The 21,881-nt window shown below is 37.2% G+C and overlaps 1 protein-coding gene across 4 annotated transcripts in view; it reads right to left on the minus strand.

The window, feature by feature from the left end:
• The window catches only part of ATP11A (ATPase phospholipid transporting 11A), a 130,265-nt gene that overhangs the window by 10,964 nt on the left and 97,420 nt on the right, over positions 1 to 21,881 (minus strand). For all 4 annotated transcript variants that reach the window (XM_065634438.1, XM_065634431.1, XM_065634455.1 and 1 more), the window contains exons 16-28: positions 21,544 to 21,617; positions 21,188 to 21,291; positions 19,253 to 19,434; positions 18,310 to 18,561; positions 15,614 to 15,788; positions 14,284 to 14,386; positions 13,883 to 14,028; positions 12,850 to 12,909; positions 10,478 to 10,605; positions 8,580 to 8,715; positions 2,665 to 2,730; positions 2,174 to 2,277; positions 234 to 399 (exon numbers count right to left, since the gene is read on the minus strand). In XM_065634438.1, coding sequence (XP_065490510.1) covers positions 234 to 399; positions 2,174 to 2,277; positions 2,665 to 2,730; positions 8,580 to 8,715; positions 10,478 to 10,605; positions 12,850 to 12,909; positions 13,883 to 14,028; positions 14,284 to 14,386; positions 15,614 to 15,788; positions 18,310 to 18,561; positions 19,253 to 19,434; positions 21,188 to 21,291; positions 21,544 to 21,617 — 1,696 coding nt within the window. The remainder of the gene's footprint in view (positions 1 to 233; positions 400 to 2,173; positions 2,278 to 2,664; positions 2,731 to 8,579; positions 8,716 to 10,477; positions 10,606 to 12,849; positions 12,910 to 13,882; positions 14,029 to 14,283; positions 14,387 to 15,613; positions 15,789 to 18,309; positions 18,562 to 19,252; positions 19,435 to 21,187; positions 21,292 to 21,543; positions 21,618 to 21,881) is intronic.

Below are 21,881 nucleotides of genomic sequence, written 5' to 3' on the forward strand. Positions count from 1 at the left end.
CCCTGTGGTTGCCAGCAGGGAGGGCACAGGGGTTGCCCCAGGGTTCAGGTAAATGACACCATGTAAATAACAGATGGCGTCTTTCACCGCACTGCTCTGAAGTGGCTGGTATATAACACAACCAGTGCTAGGTGGGGAACCTCTGTTCTAATCCTGTCTCTAAGCTTAAAGAGGTGTAATTATTAGAGGCTTGTGATACAAAAAACTAATTTCACAATGAAAACCACTTTTACCTGGATTCTTTCTGTTGCTGTAGGCCACAACTGTCTGCATAAGACCTTCTTGAGAACATCTGGAAGAAGGCTGACAGTTATAAGCAGAATTATACCCAGCCACGCAGGACCACTAGACAGCATTTGCATGAACACATAATACATCCTCTGATAATTGAGAAAAGGCCTAGTAGGAAAAAATAAACAGATATTACACTTCGATACACAAAAGACTGACAATGTTAAATATAAAAGTTATTACACTGATGAAATATTGCATGTTCAACTTCTCAGTTTGTGGGATTTCATCCATACCAGTCTTCTCAAAAGGAGATCTAAACATTTACTGACTAGAGAGAGTTGACTTGTTCTTGTCTTCCAGGCTGCAGGAAATACCATGCTGTCCTCCTGCCCAAGCTGCCTCTCCTTTTCAAATATTAATTTACATTCTTATCCCGTTTATGCTCTTCCACCTGCTCCTTATCTTGCCCCAGGTATTTTCAACCTTTCTTCTCAGTGTCTCACCTATTACTTTCCTCCTCTTTCCCATCACATGCTCGTTGACCACACCGTTCTACCGACTCCTCAAGCTCGCCCCCCAAGCATCTCTGACAGCTCTCTAACCTATTCACCACATTTTATCTGCCCCTACTTTCACTGCTTTTGCTTCCATGTTTCCCCGTGTCTCCACGGCAGCTGCCTGGTCATTAAAATGCTGTACGGTAACGGGAACCGGAGGCCATGTTTACTGAGATCAAATATCAACAGGCAGTTTGTAGTAACACTGCAGTGTAAAGCCCTCCTATCAGTAGGGCAGTTTCCTGCTAGTTTCTTAAATTTGATAGAAGTCTTTGCATTCTAAAAAGGTAACTAAGTTAAAATACACTGCTGCGTGTAAATAGTCACAGCTGGAATACATAGCGAGGTTGGCTGGAAAACATTAGTGGGGAAAATGTCACTTCTGCAAACTGTTTTCATGCTGATGCTGAAGAAACTGAGCTCTGATCTTATGGAAAAAAATGAGGCTACTGAATATCCAAGGAGTTGACAGGTCATTACTCATCTCCAAAGGACACTTTGAAATACAAATCCTTAATCCAAATTAAATGGCAATTTAATTGCCACGTGACAGCCTCTGCTTTCTCTCTGGTCCCTCAAAATGTTTTCTTAGGTATACAAAGTAGAAAAGTTCCAGCAGAAAAGATAACCTTGTAACTGGGCATGCTCTACAGATGAGAAACTCAAATTCAAGTTCCTGATGGCACTCAGGCACAGTAAGAACTTGAACATCTTTCAGTTCAATCTCCTTTCCAAAGTTTTTAGGTTCAAGTACACAGAGTTTTTTAATAGGAAAAACCCCACAACATTTTCAGTCAGCTATGTGCAGGAGATATGATACTAATTCTTAAAAAGCTTCATACTGACAGTAGAACAAGTAAGGTGCTCAGACATCTGCAGCAAACCTACTTTGCCAAATCAGGGGGCAAACAATGAGCTCAAACACAGGGCTCCTGGTCATCCACACAACTGCAGTGTGTGTTCCACTCCCTGGCTTTAGTTTAGGCGGCTACAGGTGGTTCCCTCCAAGACAAGCCCGTGAAGCGGGTGGGTGTCCAGCACCATGCTGCATCAACATGGCCAACCCTGGGACATCTTGCCTCAGACAGCCTCAGGTCCCTCTGAACCAGACCTTGGGCCGCTTTTGGCTGACACTACTGAGATGGCCCCCAGTGGCAGCCTAAGGGCTGATATACTTCTCATATTCTTCTGCAAGAATATTTTAGCAGACATTCAGTGAGAGAAGAGCTGAGCATACTCTAACTACCATTACTGATGTGTTTAAAATGTGGTTGCTATTGGGAGTTCCGCACTACACAAAATTTAACTTTATTTCTGTTTGGGACCAAAATGTTATGTTTCTGAAACAACATTTACAATGCAATTTATATTAGGGTTCATACCAAGTAATTCCTCCCCAGAGCAGAGAAAAGACAATGTAGAATACCAGTGATCCCCAGATCATGAAGTGATTTATCCACGTCCAATAGTGTGTATCTAGTGCAAGCTGAAAAAACAAAACAAAACAAAAAAACAAACGGGGAAAAAACCAAACAAACAAACCCACAACACAAATGAGATTATACGGTGTTATGACTATCTAGAAGCAACAGAATAGCCAGAAGGAGATGAAATAAAATCACACCCTTTGAAAAAAGGGAAGGACCTACACAGAATTAGCTAAAAACATTTTTCAATTTTTAGCACAGTTAAGAAGGCACAGATAGCAAGATTTGTATGTAAACTTATTTAAAATCTGTATTTAAACCAATTTAAACTAATAGGGCAATGCATGGTCATAGAAAGAAACCAATATAATTAGAAAATCAGAAAACAAGCAATTAAAAAACAAGCTCTAAGAAAGTTTCAATGGATAAAACACAGTATAACTTACCTTCAATGTAACTGTGAATACAAGCACAGTAAACACCACTGTTCCAAAGGTCCAGTTTCCAAACATCTATAAGAAATGGTCCAAAGCAGTTAAAGGCAATATTGTCCAAAACTTTGTGAATTGTCCAGAATAAACCTCTTAGAGCTACTTATTGCTTTGTATCTGGAACTGACACTTAAGCAAACACATTGAAATCTTGCATGGTCTATCCACTCACAAAGTGTGTTGGTTTCTTGCCCTTGCGTGTCCACACCTCAGATTTCATAGAGACAAGAAAAAAAACAGTCAATGCACTCAACCTAAAGTTAACAGGTATGTTTCTTCACAAAAATCAAGTGAAGTGCTGTTAATGAACCACTGAGATTTATAAACGAACTGCAGTAGTTTCATCAATCTTCTCAGACATCGTCTTTCCTCTGATCTCCCTTCTCTGCTGCCCTTGGTGGCCCACAAGTTCTCGGAGGTTCAACAGAATGGTATACAGATGAGTAACAGTACAAGAAAGAATGTGATAACCAAAGTCATGTATGTAAATGTTCTACATACATTTAAGAAAAAACAACTTTTGAATTGTGGTTGATTTTCTCCTCGTCTACATAATGAAACAAAAACACTTCAGCTTTTCAAGTGGGCAGAAATGATCATTAATGCTGATGGAAGGAAGAACTGGTGGTGAACATGGTCAGAGAGGATTGCTTGGACTCCAGCAGCTGTGAGATGACCAAGTTTAAGATCCAGAGAAATATTGGGATAGCAAGCGACAGAGTTAGGACACCCTATTTTAGGAGAAGAGACTTCTATTCAAGGCATTACACCCATGAAAGAGAAAGATCTCCAAGAGAGCTGAACGATTTTGAAACAGAAAACTGCTGAGGTCTCATGAACTCTCTTCTGCAGGAGGACATGAAATTTCAGCAGAAGACCCAGCTGACCAAGCAGGACATTTCTCAATGAATAAAAAGGCAAAATGGGAGCATACAGGAGATGACAATATGGGCAGGCAGGAAACCTGCATAAAAACATTTCAGGGGTACAGAGGAATAAAGTCAGACAGACAAAGCCCAGCTTAAACTGTGATTAGTCAGGAGTGTTGAGGGTGACAAAAAGGATATTTACAGGTATCCTTGTTTCAAAGGGAAAATGCAGGTCCACTGACGGAGTGGCAAGACAACCTAGTGGAATGTGTTGAAGAAAATGCTGAAGTATTCAATACTCTGGATATTAGTCTTCACAAGCAAAACCTGCTCCTTGCATTTGACAGCAAAGCCTGAGAAGTAAAGAGCAGCAAACAGTACGGGAGCAACAGGATCAGGAGTTGTTAAGGAGGATGAGCAGCAGATGCAATCGAATTTGAATTTAGCAAGGCATCTGACAGTTGACTTGGACAGCATTCTCATGTGGATGATAAGGAAGCAGGGGCTGGGCAATTGGACTATTACTCGAGTTGAAAACTGGCTGAACCACTGAACTCAAAAGTTTAGTTATCACTGTTCTTGATGTTTGTTCAGCTGCTGGTAACCAGTGAACCGCACTAGGGACTGATATTGTTAAATCTCTGTCAGTGGCCTGGATGGTGACACAGAAAGAAAGCATCAGGACCAAATTGCCAGGTGATATAAAAATAGAGAATAGCTGACATAATGAATGGCAGAGTTTCAGTCCAGAGGGGCCTACACTGATTTGAGAAATGGGCTAACAGATATCTCATGAAAATAAATAAGGAGAAGTGTAAAGTTTTACACCTGTGAAGGAGTAATGACATATATTGGAACTGACTGCCTGAGCAATTACCCTGCTGAAAAGGACGTTGCAATGGGGTTACACAGCAGACTCCAGGCTGAGTACAAACCTATAGAGTGCTCTCTCTGTACACAAGGGAAACTGCAAACTGAGCTATATTGGCAGAAACATGGCCACTGAAGAAAGGTTATTACTCCCATCTACTCAGCTATAGTGAGGTTGAACCTGGAACATCGTGCCCAGTTTTGGATCCCTCAGTTCAGGAGGGATGTGAAAAAAAACCAGAAAGGATCAAGTGGCAAGCAACCAAGGTGGTGAGCAGTCTATAGCTACCCTGTGAGGAGAGGTTGAAGGACTTATTTAGTCTGGTGCAGGGGAGGTTAAGGAACAACCTTGTAGCTGCTCACAAATGTCTGAAGAACAATTACAAAGATGAAGAGCTAGAACAGACCTCTCTTCAGCAACAAGAAAAATTCTGCTTTGGTATTAGGAGAAATTTTTTCACCACGAAGGCAGAAAAACATTGGAACAAGTTGCCCAGGAGGGTTGTAGAATCTCCATTCTCAGAGATATTCAAAACTTGAAAAAGACTACACAAAGCTTTAAGCAACTGCACCAAGCAAGGACGTGAACTGTATCACCTCCAGGGTCCCTTCCCATCGATATCATTCTGTATGAGCTTAGCCAGTATTACATGACAGGGGATCCACACGGGCAAGCAATTACACAAATGTGCTGCCATGGGAACAACTCTGGAGACCATGGCCAGCCACAAGACAGAAGTCTGTGGGAAACTAGGCTGAGATAATCTGATCAACTGGGAAAGGAAAATCATTTTAAAAAAAATCAACAAATGACTGGCTGAAAGATTCATTATTCTGAGTATTTCATTATTTAAAAATTACTCAATATGTGACCAAGTGTACAGAACACAAGACAAATTGCAGAAAACCTCCAACATTTTGACCTTTTACTTTGATGTGTAATATAATACTTTTATAGGGTCATGCCATTGCTACAATATTTTGCATGCCCTAAAAAAAAAAAATAATCAGTGCGGTTAAAACTGGACAGGAATCTGATTCAGGAACTACAAGTTGTGCTATTTACTGACTTTCTTCTTGCAGTTAAATTTTACAATACTCATACCTGGCATGTCTCAGAGAGCCTAGTGTCAGTCTAAGTTTCTGAATATTGAACAGCTGTGTTGGTATTTCCAAAAAAAGCTTCTAGATTAAATTAAAAAAACTGAAACAACCTTCCCCTGTCTCTGTCAAGCTAGATAGAAAAGCATTGAGCTGCAACCAAACCCTTCACCTAGCCATCATTTTGGCTCAGAAAATGAGGTCATAGCACAGGGACATCAGACTCCATAAGGCTGCTCAATTTCATAGAATGTCCTGAGTTGGAAGGGACTCACAAGGATCGAGTCCAACTCCTTTCTCTGTATAGGTCAATCCCAAAATTCACACCATGTGTCTGAGGACGTTGTTGCTTCTTGAATACTGTCAGGCACGTTAACATCTAGTTTATCTACAAATATTTTTCTATGCTCTGCTCCCAGTCTATCCAAGACTTCCCCCTCTTCCTTCTGAAACTCTATTTGTTGTATCTTCCATGTTCCAGTTCATCATTCCACTCACCTCCTTCCCTGCTGTTTTCTATCTCCCATTCTGTTATTCCTTTTAACTTAGTTTCTCCTACCTATCTCTGAACACAGCTTAACAACTATGTTTAATCCACTCTGCATAAAATATTAAAATAAAAACAATCATACAGGAAACACATTTTATTATATGGGTAAACTAATTTGATATTGACAATGTGCAACTACTCCTACGGTGCCTTCTTTTCTTCTTATCTTCCTTATGTAGTTGGTCTCTGACTATATGTTTTTACACCACCAACCATGTCATATCCAAAGTGGAACACCATCCACAAAGCAGTATCACAAATTAATAACAAAAAGAGATAAATCTTTGGCACCTTAGTTTTGTTTACCATGAAATGACTGAGGCAGGCATTTATGAAGTAAATATCAGCAATTAAAAGTGCACTTTTCCATTTTTCTAGTAACGTGATATGCAACAGTTTCAAACGAATTTCTAAATACTGAGAAACATCCTGGGGAGATTACGTTTGGAAGCAAGTTTAAGGGTGTGTAAATTTTAGTCTGACACAGGCATGAGTCTAAGTGAAAAGACATTGACTTTCTTCACTTTTTACTAGTTCTGCAACAACGGTGATTGGTTCATTTCTGGAGGGAAAGAAAGAAGAATTCAAAATTTTCTCTTCAGCACCCATTTTAATAATTTAGAACCTAACTTGAATAACCTTATCTCATTTATAGTATTAGTGTTATCTTCAGCCCTTTTATCCCCTTTCTTGTTTGCTACCCTTTTCCTGTTTCATAATAACACATGGTTGCGGTAAATCTTTCAAATCTTCAAATATTTAATTAATTTTTTCCAGACATGAGCATGATTTAAATACTTGGAAATAACCATCAACACCAACTAGCGTTCATGTATGTATGAACTCACATATGTACGTCCAACTATTCCTGAACACTAACACTGCCAAGTCTTTAAATCTAAAATTGCAACTCAAAATGTGTAAGTTTTATACATACGCACAAGCATGCATGCTGAATGGTGATGAATTTTCTAACCCACTCTGACACGCAAGTGTCAGAATTGGCTCATCAAGCAACACATTTTATCATCAAATATTAACATGGGTACCTAGTTGTAGACACAAACATTCAAAATTTGGAAATTAGGGACTAGTTGGTTTTAGAGCTTTATCAAGAAGAATTTGATTTAATATGTGCAGCAGAAATAGACTAAAATTTCAAAAAGAAACCCAGCTGGAATACTTGCAGCACAAACTATTTACAAAATGTGTACAGGTATGAGAAGTTTAATTTTCAGGACTATAAATATAAGCCGGTGCAGAGTTTTAAACATCTAACAGAGAACATAATGGTACCAGAAAAAGAAATACTGCAGTATACAGTTATGTCTAATGGAAATTCATTGTCCTTACAAAAGCTCTTTAACAAGTGTTCTCTCACACACTAAAAGTTCATTTCCCTGACAGATGTCACAAAAATGGTATTTAATTTAATATTTGAATATCGCACTTCTAGCAAATGCAGCAAACGTGTAGTCAACAAAATCGTGCCCAGTTTATTTTCTCTCACTTAGAAGGTCTTTTCTAAAGCCATTCAAGCACTTTATAGCATAAACTGTAATAAATTTCCTACAGTGGGGAGAGTCAGCAACAAAAAGTCACAGAAAAGCATAGAACAAAATAACAAAACTCAAGGAAGCAAAATGCCTATGTATTTTTAAAAATTCATGGCTCTTTACCGCACCACATATACCTTAACATATTTATATTCCACATAAGTTCTTTATATTTTAGGTACTTACAAAGTAACACTAAAAACCATTTCTATCTATAGGTTTAAGTGATATTTTGAAATAATTATAGGAAATACCTAACTGCTCTTTAACAGTTTAATTAAAGAACAGTGAAGAATGAAATGGATATCATGACAAATCCACAATAGTCTTACCATGTGAGTGCTGGTTGTCATTAGCTGAGGATAGGAAGAGAAGCAAGTAGCAAAAAGAAAAAAAAAAGCACACAAATAAAATAGACCAAAATATCAATGGGTAAAATAAATAAAATGCAAAAGTTCTTAAAATTTGCATTCATGTGACTGCAAAGCAAGTAGAGATTATTTTAAGCTGCCATATGTAAAAAATAATTGCAATATTAAAAAGCTTGTTGCATTTAAGCTCTTCTATGATCACTCATAACTACTCTACCAAGAGTCTTTTGATATGTTAATCAGATATTCAACAGATGCATGTTAAGCACAAAACAGAAAAGTTACTATGTAAATTCTGAAGGAATACTTGGAATTCATGACATATAGTTCTCCTAACTTGTATCTAATGCTACAGTTCTGTTTACTGATACACAGAATTCCTATTGCATAGTTCAGACTTTGTTAAACAGATAACCCATCTATCTCACCATAACTCAAAAAAACAGTTACCATCTGTGTTGCAATCTCGAAGAAAACAATTAAAACTACGTTCACAGCACGCTTGATGTTTAAAAAAATTACCTTTGATCGACTGATCAAATCCAACACTAACCTGTCCATTGCTGGTCACAACTGTATTGTCAAACAAGAAATAGGCACCAAAGAAAAATACCACAGCATCAAACACTCCTAGGAATGTCCAATAAATAAATGCACGCCAGCGCAGCAAAGCATTCTTGGCAACATCTCTGTGTAAAACAAGATATATGCATTCATTATCAGCATGCTCAAAAAGCTGAGACAAATGATGTCACTCATATTGTTTTTTGAAAGAAAAAGAATTAAGAGACCGCATGCAAACCCATCACATTTCCACATGACAACTGTCTACCACTTCACATCCAGATCCTTCTTGAGCGTCTCCTCTCTTTTTTTTTTTTTAAATTAAATTTTTACTAAACCCATTTAACTGCTGCCTGCAATTCTGCTTATTTCAACTGCATGGCAAATTATCCTGTGCTGCACTTGTTTACTTTTCCATCTTTTTCCAAAGGTATCTTTTTTCTGGTATCTGCTGTGTATGTGATGATCCACTGTAGATGTTAAATGGAAACACTAGAGGTCTCTGGAGACTTTGCTTTATTTCTCATGGAGTACTATTGTACAGAGTGCTGTAACAGAACAAAATATTAATTGTATGTGGAACACGTAAAAAACACTTTTGCAGGTGAGTTGAAACTTTAGGTCGAAGTGGATTGCTTGAATGTTTTCCTACAAAAATACAGGGACTGGTCAGCAACAGAACTGTTCACTAGTGTGTATTTTCTTATGACATCATAATTTAAATATTACAACTTCAGTTCTTGCCTACAGAATGAGTATATATCAACTTCGTATACATATCATAAACCACATTAGATTAAATCAGAACACAGTTATATGAAAACCCTGAACTACAGAATCATTTACTACCAAACAATATTTTCACTAAATGCACTTAAAAACTGTCTGATGACCATATGAGGTCATTTCTCCCCAGATTACCAATATACGGTGCAAAACTATATGTGGCTAACAGCAGCCTCTTCTGGCCCAAAACAACCGCATTATTTCCCAAAACTCCTTAGCAGTAGAACCTGTTAGATATCAACACCCAAATGTTTTTGACCAAACAAACCCTGCTAGCTATCGAAAAACTAAAAGGTCTTCTGAATAATCATTTCTAAATGGAAAACACTCAAAATATAGAAGAGAAAATAAAAATGGGGGGAGATTGGGTTTCAAGAGTAATATCTTATATTTCTCTTCAATCTCACAGTTAAAAACATATCACTGCATTGATTAACCTTTAGGCACCTAATATGACCTCTCAAAAAATGTTCTCTTTGATTATCTACTGTTACCACTCTCTAAAATGTACTGGTTTTGCAGCTACAAAATTGAAACTGGGCACTGTTCCTAATGTAGATGGCCACACGCAGTTAGTTGGCAAGAACTGTAGTTAAGTGGCTAAGAATCTAAATCAGTCATAATTTCAGTGCACAGAAGTCAGTCAACAGTATGCAGAGGATGGTGCTGGATACCACAGAAAACACATCCTATGATACAACACTCTACCACTCAGTCCTCTTTCCTTTCAGAATAAAACATGTATATGGAAAAAACAGTACGCTTTATCTTCTTAAAACACTTCTGCTCCCCATGGCTGAAGGAAATAGAAAGCACAGAAATAAATCACATTTTGATTGTAGAACAGTAATTTCGATTTTGCTCTTGCTCACTAATGTAGCAAAAGAATCGTGTGGATTGCAGTATGTAAATATACATGCAAAACCAGATGCTATCTATTGTAGTTTACAGACAGTGCAGGTGGTTTTCAACCCTTCTGTTGCAGTATATCTGATGGCCTACTGCAACCTAGTAAAGAAATCCTGAGGACTTTGGATATAACACAGAGGTAAATTCCACAAATGAACATTTAAACTTCAAGGCACAATGTATTAATTTTACCTGTATAGGGAAGGCTCTCTCTTGAGTGTGTCTGCACTGACATGTTGTTCCATTAGACCGTACAAGAGGATAGGAAGGGAAGTGAAGCTGATATTGTACAGTGTTAGATACGCAGTATCGTATAAAGTCTGTAGATGAAAAGAATTAAATCAGTTAGTTTTAATTTTATCTACTGCATGACATTTAAACTGAAACAAATGAGTCAACTTCTTCAGAAAAATCAAAACTACATTCCTTCACAATGGAGGCAAATATCCTTGAATAGCTGCTAACTGATACTAGACACAACTCTGCACTGGCACCCCATTCGTCTGGAGGACAAAAAGCTCAACTAAAAGATTGATTTAATAGTCTGGTCCTTCTATCATTTCAATTGCAAGACCAACTCCAGACTACCCAAACTGAACAACAGTAGACTCCTGTAGAGGCAGAAATTCTTCTCTGGCACATCCATCCCCCGCTTTTAACCACTCCACGCCTATATAATGTAGAGACATGCAGGTAGGGACTGGGAAAACTCTAGAGGTTCTCCAGCTGTGGGTGGCTGCAATGTGCTGTACAAAGAAACACTGCAACATGTCTTCGATTCTTCTTCCTTCTGAACTACTTTTCCATGTATGTATCATCTGCCTGGTGGAAAAGGACCTGGGCTGTTGATTGATAGTCAGCTTAACATGAGCCAGCAGTGTGCCCAGGTGGCCAAAAAGGCCAACAGCATCCTGGCTTGTATCAAGAATAGTGTGGCCAGCAGGAATGGGTAAGTGACCGTCTCCCTGTACTCAGCACTGGTGAGGCCCCACCTCAAATCCTGTGTTCAGTTTTGGGCCCCTCACTACAAGACAGACATTGAGGTGCTGGAGCAAGTTCAGAGAAGGGCAACGAAGCTGGTGAGGGGTCTGGAGCACAAGTCTGATGAGGAGCAGCTGAGGGAACTGGGGCTGTTCAGCCTGGAGAAAAGGAGGCTGAGGGGAGACCTGATCGCTCTCTGCAACCACCTGAAAGGAGGTTGTAGCATGGAGGGGGTTGGTCTCTTCTCCCAGGTAACAAACAACAGGACAAGAGGAAATGGCCTCAAGTTGCAGCAGGGGAGGTTTAGATTGGATATTAGGAAAAAAGTCTTCCTGGAAAGGGTTGTCAGGCATTGGAACAGGCTGCCCAGGGAAGTGTTGGAGTCACCATCCCTGGAGGTGTTTAAAAGGCATTTAGATGAGGGTCTTAGGGACATGGTTTAGTGCTAGAGTTAGGTTATGGTTGGACTTGATGACCCTGAGGGTCTCTTCCAACCAAAATGATTCTATAATCACTGTAACTAGCACTCAAACGCACCACACCACCCCATCAAAAATTGTCTGTTTCTCAAAACCTATCAGGTGATCATTTATGCCATCAAAATCACTGTCAAACCCTGCTTTTTGATTCAGAATTATAGTTAGCAGTTAAAAGAAGAGGAAGTTCTACAACTACATTTTCATCAACACATGCTTTCATATCTAAATCCTAACAATGTTCAAAAAAAAAACCTACAAGTTTTCAATGGTCATTTGAAAATAAAATCAAAACAGACAAAAAAAAAATAGAGTTGTCATTTTTGCTCCTCCTGAAGCTTTCTTTTGAGACATGCCACAAATTCAAAGCAACAGTATTATCTCCTCCCAATTAAACCCTCCTCTTGTCCAATCCTGCAAACTTAATACTCTTTTTGTCCAGTCATTCATTCATTGTTTTTTGCTCCCTCATTCAGAAGAAAGAAGAGGTAGATTTCTCTGCACAAATTAGACAAGAGCAAAGGGGAAGAGCAAATAAACAACAATTTAGAAAGGAGAATACTGGATCCTCTCTTGAATGATGGCACTTTTCTAGAGAGCAGCAGTTCACTTCTCCTCTATCTTTCCCTGTTTATTTTTCCTTTTCAACTAATTGAATGCTGCTATTTGTCTGAAGTTTGCAATTCATGCCTGCACACCCCAGTGAAGACTAATTTACTGTTCCATTTTCATTCTGACTTCTAAGAGTGAACAACTAGTTCAATCATCTGTCTTTCAGGATTGCCTCTGTCCACGTTCAATACACTTAATCCAAATAGCCATTTGACTTTGCATTGCCATTTCCAGATTTTGGGTTCCTGTATTCTTTGACTTTAAAAATAACATTGCTTTTATGATAATTCATAAAATCGAATTTCTGTAACTTAACTGCAATTGCCACTGAAAACCATATGAACCAAAAGTGGTACTCTTCTTTTTACAACGTGTAAACTAACCTTGAAATTTTCTCAGCTGAACAGTGTTAAAGGATCCATTAAAAAAAAAAAAAAAAAAAAAAAAAAGAAGCCAAAGAGAAAATGTGACAGTGAAGGAAAAAGAACAACTAACCTGTTGTGAAAACCCACAGAAGAACTGATATAAAAACTGAGGAAAAATGAAGCAGACATTCTGAAAGACAAAGTGACACAGTCGTCAAGTGAAATATAAGTGCTAATTTATATGAGGTACAACAGTAGAGCTATGTATATCATAGTCTTATAACACTAGCAATAGTAAACATTGCAGGAACAGTAGAAAGAGCTGCATACATTAATAATCGACATTCGTAATCTTACTGTACTAGTGTTAAGAAAAATACTTCAAATATTTTTGAAAGCAAACTTACAAGGCTACAGTTTCAAAATTCAAGGTGAATGAATTCCGCAGTCCAGGAGCACAACTCAGTTAAGGCAAAGCACATAAAGCACAATCCACAGGACACACATAGTGCTAAGCAAGCACGGGTACTCTGATTAGCATGGCTCACAGCAAATTAATTTTGGGATGCTTTGAGCTGTGACCCCAATCTTCATCCTCTTTTAACTACACATATAGTCAAACACCAAGACCCTGGATTATTTTCTGAAGGTTCCATTCTATAATCTTTCCCTGCTTACTGAAAGAACTTTGATTGGATCCCAACATTTACACATGACAAAACTGTCTAAATAGGGGGATCAACATCTTAAACTTTCTCTAACTACACTATCCTAATGAATTTAGAAACTGTATGTAAATTAAGTTATGCTAAGTTCTCCAATGCTATTTCCAACTTGATTTAAAAGGTCTCTGTAGAGACAGTCCAGAAGGTGCTGAAAACAAGTAGAACAGTTTGTGCTGGAATTTGTGAGAGAGAAAAAAAAAAAGGGAAATTTTGCTTTTAAACATACCATAAATTACAGAATATATCTATATAACTGCTTTTTCACTTCATTGTCTGGACAAAAACAATAATCCCATTTCAGCTTTGCATCTGGCACTCAGCAAAATCTCTTTATGGAATTATTGCTTTTTTGCATCATTGACTGCACAAACTACATATAGTTAGATATTACCACGTACATTTTTGAGATTTATGTAATTAGAATATGCATTCTCCTACCTTATAAAAGAAGTATTGCACAAGTTCAGATATCCTAACATAATAAAAATGCCCATGAACAAGCAACATTTTTTTCAAATGTTTAAATTTAGGTATTGCATAGTCACTGTTTCTCGCTGCTTGACGACCTTCTTTGCCAATGATTCCTTTAAAAAAAAGTGATGAAGCTGTTTAATAGCTGACACAGCTGGCACAATAATAGACACAATTATTTGAAAAATTATATAACGAAGTTATGACATTTAATAAGAAATCACCATTGTAACTCGTAAAATTCTTGTGATAAATTCCCTAAAAGTTGTCTACAAAACGTATAACTGATTATTTGAGACAGCCTCTTTTTAAGAAGTAAATGTTTTTCGTGATTTCACTTGAATTAGTATTCTAAAAAGCACACTTACCTATACCAACATGTGCTTCTAGAATCATACTGACATCATTTGCTCCATCACCAATTGCTAATGTGATAGGATGCTCCTTTGATAACTTAATCAATTTTACAATCTGGAAAAAAAAGTGTGTTAAAAACTCTTCTCTGTAACAGTTTGCTTATTTTGTATGAGTGTAAAATTAATTTTAAATTACCAGAGTTATATAATACATTCTGTGAAGAGACATGAAACCAATATTACCTGATGCAACTACTTTGCATAAAGATCAAAGCAGTTACTTCATGTTGAAAGTATTTGCTCCAAATATAAAAAAATATTTTTCAAATACTTCCAAACTATTTTGAGAGAGATGGACAGGAGGAAAGAAGAGCAGAAGAAAGGAAGATGTTGTTGAGATTGTTTAATGCCATGTAAGAGCATTAATAAAAGGTTTCCAGAGCATACAATTCCAAAGATATCCTGAAACTAAAGACTGATTCTGCTTTCTTAACTGTGCTGAATTTTTTTCTTACTATTTAAGAAAAGATAATAGGACTCTGTATATATCTAAACACTGTTGACACAGAAACTGTCTAAAAATTTGACTTCAAATCTCTCCATTATAAATGATCTCCTTTGCAAATTTGGTACCCAGTCAGCTGCAACTCAAAACTACAAAGTTCCTGACAGCTAAAATTGCTGACTAAATACACCTGTTAAAATGAATAAGAGCTACCTAAGCACTGAGAAAAAGACACGACAGCATGAAAGGAAAGAGAAGCATATATTCCAACGTTTGTTTCCTTTAAAAGTTCTTCAAACTATATTTTGATGTTTCAGTAATGGAAGGATATGTTTTTACTTGATACAAACTAGTATATAATAGTCAAGAAGTACGTAAAAATGATAATGCACACATTTTTCTGTCTGGATCCTTCTTTCTTGGCTTCCCACTTATGTTAAAAATAGAGAAGAAATATCACTCTACAGTAATAAATAATGCAGGTTCTTGTAGTATCAACAGACAGTAGACTACTCAAAACTTGTTGGGTTAAAAAGGAAGCAATTAGTTCAGTTCATTAAATATGTTCATTTATCAGCAGGTAACAACCATCAAATTCGCACAATATGTACCTAAATCAAATTCAGGTGCACAGCTGGGTGCCATTTTAGCATACCATTATCTAAATTGCTTGCCAGTAGACATTTTCCCCACCTTTTTTTTTTTCTTTTTCCATTTTAGAAGATACAAAAGTGAACAGTAACATTTTAAATTATCATAATTAGTCATACAGAATATTGACTTTCAATATTTACATATGTGCACAGCCAACAAGCAGTAATGAAATGAAATACAAACCTGTGCTTTTTGCAGAGGTGCCATTCGACAGCATAACACTGCACTGCAGTTCCTGCAAATTTCAAGAAAGAGCTCTCTGTAGTTAGCAGAGCTCCCATCTTGTCTTGGTTTCATTATTAATGATAATGCTGCTCCATCAATAATTAAACCGTAATCTTGCATATCTGTTGAAAGTCTGTTCAAGGATAAAATATAAACTAAGAGTCACTGTGAAATTCTCAGACACATTTTTAATTTGGCAATAGTTCTTTTGTGAAAATTAATTAATGAAAAAATAATGAGCATGGAATACTGCAAAATTAATACACTTTTAAAGGAAATTCATTGCATAGGACTGATATTTATGACATTTTAAAATTCTAGATTACGTTGAAAACATTCAGTGCTTCACCAGCTCAAAGACAGAAACCTTATACCTCAGTGACTTCACCAGTGAGTATGAGTGTGTAATTAATGACCTTTCAGTTTGGTTTGAAAGGGCTGCAAAAACTGCGGTGAGGTAAACCGAGCTGCGGGAACAAAGTTAATTTTGTGGCATATTCCATAATATAGAGAAAAACGTTGAAGGGAAAGGCCTTTGGTGCTCTGAAATCTACTTCGACGAAGAAAATAACCTTGTTTTTCAAGGGTCTATTTAAGGAAGTAAACCGTGCTTTGAAAGAAATGCCTAGAAGAGATTTTTGCTGGCCTGGAGAGATCAAGCCACTGCCTGCGTTTACAGCATGTATACTTTGTGTTTAGTGTGGTGTCAAGCTCCAGTGCAGGTATACCTGTAATTATAATATTATAATTATTACAGATGTTATCTATAATATTACAATATATTATTAATACATTGATCTATTACGGGTACACTTGTAATACTTTGGACATCACTAGGAGTGTAAACGTGGTCGCGTGAAGCGCAGTTTACCACAAGAACATTTCCTGAACAATGGGGGAAGATGGCCCATGCCACAGGAGAGGTTTTTTGCAGCATCCAAATGACTTACTTCAGAATGCCCTTGCAATGTGCCTGCATCACACAGCAGCCTCAGGCTCCAGCTCAGCAGTGAGTGTTGTAAAAACATTCATTAAGGTTTATTTGTGCTCTAGTTTCAGTGCTCCGAGGTCATACTACTGTGCATGAATCTTCAAGACACAGTTTCACCAAGACCAATGTTTGTGAGGAAAACACCATCTTTATTAATACTAATATTAATATGTTTTAAGCATGTCCATCTTCACTACTAGAACACAAGCTATTTTTGACAAATAGAGTACTGTAAACTATATTTAATAACAATTCAGATATTTTCAGCACTTTGTTACCATTGCCACAAATAGGGCAATGCCATTAATATACAATGATATAAACCAAAAATGTATGATGATGAAGTCCAGACAATGTACTGAATGTTTGATGTATTATAGTGAAAGATTTTCAGCCTGAATTGGAACATCCAGGCAGAATCCTCCTATTACTATCTTAGCACATTCTTCAAACCTGGAGCCAAAGACAAAAAACTTCTGACGAGTCTTAATATCTAGAAAATTTGCATTGCACAAAAAGTTAAACAAACATGTTTAAACATACCTTGTGAGACTTAAGCTAATTATGGTACAGATGACATAGAGAAATATGTTTTATTTATCTGAATATATAAATGTTCTCGATTAGACCAATGAGGTTTAAAGTCTAAGGAGAGCTAAGAATAATGCTCTGGCCAAGAGCTTCAAGCTGTAATGCTAAGAGCTATAGAAACTCTCTGCTAAAATAATATCACAAATGCTTGTTAGCTTGTTGTTCCTCTAATACAAACTTACTACAAGCGCATATAAGATGTACTTGCTAGCTAGTTCCATATTAAAAAGAAAACCAAATCAAATATGTGCCTTTATGTCGGGAAGACCAGTAACTTCTGAACATCTGCAGATGATAAAAATATTTTAGAATCTGATTCTTAGGTCTTTATAGTGGAAAAAAAATAGCAAGTAATGTGTACCAGCTACGAAGCTTCAAATAAGTAGCCTAATTTACTGCTTGTATAAGGCATACTTTACATTTTATGGGGTTTTTTTGCTTTGTAATGCCATTTTCTATCTATACCATGTTCTGTTTCACTTCTGTATCCACAATACCTATCCATCTACAGATATGAAAAATACCCAGAAGTCAGTGATTTCTTTAAAATTTAGGGTACTTTAAGAATTTTTATGCACACTAGAAGATTTGTTACTACACTGTTGCCTGCCTCGTGTCTGTAAACATAGCATAACCTTCCCTAGGAAGAGGGCCATATACTGTTGCTCTCTGTGGCCTTGGTCTTATCAGGAAAGTCACATCACATACTAACTCTGATTACAGGAATACATCATACCTGCTTCCTTTTAAAAAGTTAGAAACAATATTTTACTTTACAATAGGTTTTTTTCCAAGAATAAATATTTTTTACAGTGGAAAAATATATAATCACAATGTCAGTTGTGATTTTTCTTTTAACAGTTAAAGCGGTACTAGAAATGAGAAAGAACCAGGACTGTGAAAGTGTAAACTTACGTGGAACAAACTTATACTTAATTACCACACAATAATTCACACTTTAACAACAGAAACTGAAACATAGGATGCTGCTGCTCTTAAGGATCAATCATTTCATTGCTTACGAAATGCACAGAACCCCATTCCTGGCTTGAAAATTCAAATTTTTCCTTACCCTGAGAAAGTATCCCTGGTTAAGCTGCCACTGTGTCTTAGGACAGTTTTGCTTAGGTCAAAAAGCACATCGTGTAAACTCTGTTCCTCAATTTTCTTTGTGGTTAGCTCAAGTAATTGTGTATTTCTCCGGAAGAGTTTGCAAGCATAGCAAGTAGCTGCCGCAGTCTCCATTTTGTCTCCTGTCAGAACCCAAACTTTAATTCCAGCTTTCTGGAGCGATTCGATAGTATCAGCAGCTTTTTCTTGTAGTCTGTGGAAATCAATTGACAACATACATTGATAGACTGCTTGGAAATGAGAAATTCAGAGGTCCGTATTGAAAGTTTTCCATAACCAAATAAAAAATTCCAACAAAAGTAATCAGATCTAAGAATTTTCCCCAAGGAAAATGTTTAGGGGAATAGCACGTTATAAATAAATAGTTTTGATGCTTTCAAAGTGCTCAAAGGTTCCCCTTTCATTTATATAGCCTAAAAGACAACACGCTTAATTCCTCAGATAAGTACTTTGATTAAAACATTTTCAGTGCTTTAGCTAATGACATCAAACACTGAAGTACTGCTGAGTTATTAAAGTGACTTCCTAGTTTTAACAGACAGTTTTTGAATTTTTTTTTAAGACTGAAAGATTCTTCCTTATTTTCCTCAATATTCATTTTGTGGTTCTTTCTTCTAAAACTTTTCCCTACAATTTGCTCAATAAGGTGTTACATGAACTCCATGCCAATGGCTTGAATATAGCAATTTTTGTACACTTAACTATTATTACTAGCTTACTAAATTATAAAGTTACCACGTGTAACTTTAGCAAGCTAAGGGTATGGAGGTGATTCACATAAAGGGTTTTTCAAACAAACCTCTAACCCAGAAAAAGAGTTATGAGAGAGTCTTCAACTACTTTGGTAATATCAGTAAACATAAGGAAATAAGAAATGTACTAACCGATCTTCAACAGCTGTAGCACCAAGCAAAATAAAATCTCTTTCTATTTTCTCATACACTTCTGCCAATTTCTTTTCCCGGTCCTGGAGGGCCAACTTTGCATTCTGAAGCAGTTTCTGTGCGCAGCTATATTCTTCTGCTGTGAGCTTTTTATACGCAACGCACAACGTTCGCAGTCCCTCCTAAATAACGTAATCAAAAGAAACAAAATGCCTCTTAGAAAACCCTTCTTAGAGTTCTTGCTGGTGTGTATGCTGGAATATTCGAAACATTGAATGATTTTACTATTAACATGAAGAGTCTCGCTACTCTTCTAGTGAAGTGAGTATAGTATAGACTAGTACAGTGTAGTCTAGACTAGAACATTCGTCAGCTTGATTCCTTGCTGCCCTGGGAGCAGGTACAACCTGCGGGACAAACCTCAGTCCTCCAGAAGAGAAACAGCTCAGTCACCCAACTGGATGTATGAGATTACCAGGGGAAGAAGAGTCAAGCTAAAGGTTTCCTTCCCTATGTGTATAATTAGGCAGGATGAGTCAGAATAAATAATAATATAAATAGTAGCTCTGCAGAGTCTGGTTTTGATGCTGTGTTGCAGCAGAGACAGGGACAAGGACAAAACAGAGACTGTTGAAAATGAATACCAAGTGTGCCATTTTAGTGAAAACTAGAACTTAGCTGTGGGTGTTTCACACGGGATGAGACTTTCAGACTGCATGATGAATAAGAAAGGGGGTATTATAGACTGTGTAAGGAGGGAAAAAGCTACGTACACAGAAAGAAAGTTTTGCCACTCAACTATATTGCCTCTCTCAACACCATTTAACTGGCACTTTATCTTCATAAACTTCAAATCCAGTAGGTCTTTGCATAGTTACTTATTACCAATCCAAGAAGAAGCAGCATTAAAAGCGCTCCCTGACTCTTGCTGTTGGTAAGGGCAGGTGCCAGGTGGCTGCCTCTACCTTCTTTCAGAAGCTTCTGCATGTAGGAGCCAGCTCTATTTCCAGTTATCCAGCATGAGGAAAGAGCTGTTGGGCTGGTTTTCTCTCTGGACAGACATTGGATGGGCATGATATGTAAACACTTATTTCAGTTTCATTAGCCTCCTTCACTTGTAGTTATCAGACAGCTGTTTCATACAGTAAAGCTTAGCAAAGCACTTTAGCAAAGAGTTTTGAAGTTTCCCTTCAAAACAAAAGCAGGTAACACTGTAGGTATTTTTCACATATCTGTAACATTACTTTGTCTTCAGTTTGAGTACAGGATGCCAGCAAACTTTATCCTATTTATAAGACTGGCAGTCATACTCCATTGCAATGAGTTTTTCATATTTTTGGACACAGCAAAATTCAGTATTTTACAACTCTAAATACTATTTTTTAGGTAAAACCAAATTCTGATTTTGATTTTGAAGGTGACCAGGAAGTTCAAAGCTCATTTTAGCCAGCAAAAATATAAATATAAGGATGATCACTGCACTGTTTCCCCATAAGAAGCACATTTGTTGCTACACTGTGCTCCAATGGATTTCCTCTTCTAAGAGCTTGTAAAGCAAAGACAGCAAATCACAATTGTTAAGGTTGGGGACTGAAAGCTGGCAGAAGATTTTCAGTGAAGTTTGTCACTTTTCTTTCATTCAGAAGTTAATTCAACCACCACAGCGCCATACTAAAAAGCTAATTGACGACATCTGGTATAACAGAGTTGTGCGTATCTAACACACTCATCTCTCACCACAACTGCCATTTGGAAGATGAGATGGAAGACAGATTCATGTAAGGAAATAACAGACTGTTGCCCACACAGCCTTTCTGCACTTTGGCATAAAATAACCTCAGTGCCTGGGAAGACCAAATCAAGCAGGAGGTCAGAACACTTTCTCTTTTTTTGACACTGATATCACACAAACAGATCAATAAAATGGAATCTTACCACTGCATTGCGTTCAACTCTGGAGCGTATTTGGTCAATTTTGCCTTCTTTGACTCTAGGAAATATGGAAGAATCTGCTCCCTTACAAAACAGATATATATCACCTAAAAGAGACAGCATATGGAATTCAAAATGGCCAAATATATCTTTCTTCAAAAAAACATCCAAACTACTAAGTCTTCAAAAAGATTCCTTCCAGCTTTTTTTATAACATTTGTACTCATGCTGGTACTTGGTCCTCTTTTTTATAAAGCAAGGCACACAGACTGTGATTAATGCTTAACTCTTTGATAAACCTGAAATAAATTCAAGTGAAACTAAAACATCTAAGAAGAAACAGAATGTGACAGCCTTACCTCCTGAAGATTTAACAATCACACTCATTCGCCGCCTCACAGAATCAAAACTCAAAACCTCTAATAATTCAAACCTGAAACAGAAACAGAATATTTTTTAAAAAACTCGGCTTTTCCAGATCCCTAAACTGGTTATTACGACTTCGAGCATGTCAACTAAAATGTGGCTTCTAACATGGAAAATTAAGTTGGGTATTATGGAATATGCAATTAGTACAGAATGAAACAGCAGGTTACAAATAATAAATGGGGGAGGCCCTCAGCTCCTAATTACTTGAAACAGAATTGGTCTGCGTGATGTTCGTAAGTATCTTTGGATGTATTATAGTCAATATAAT

Source organism: Caloenas nicobarica, chromosome 1 (genome assembly GCF_036013445.1).
Source record: "Caloenas nicobarica isolate bCalNic1 chromosome 1, bCalNic1.hap1, whole genome shotgun sequence".
In the NCBI taxonomy this organism is placed as follows: Eukaryota; Metazoa; Chordata; class Aves; order Columbiformes; family Columbidae; genus Caloenas; species Caloenas nicobarica.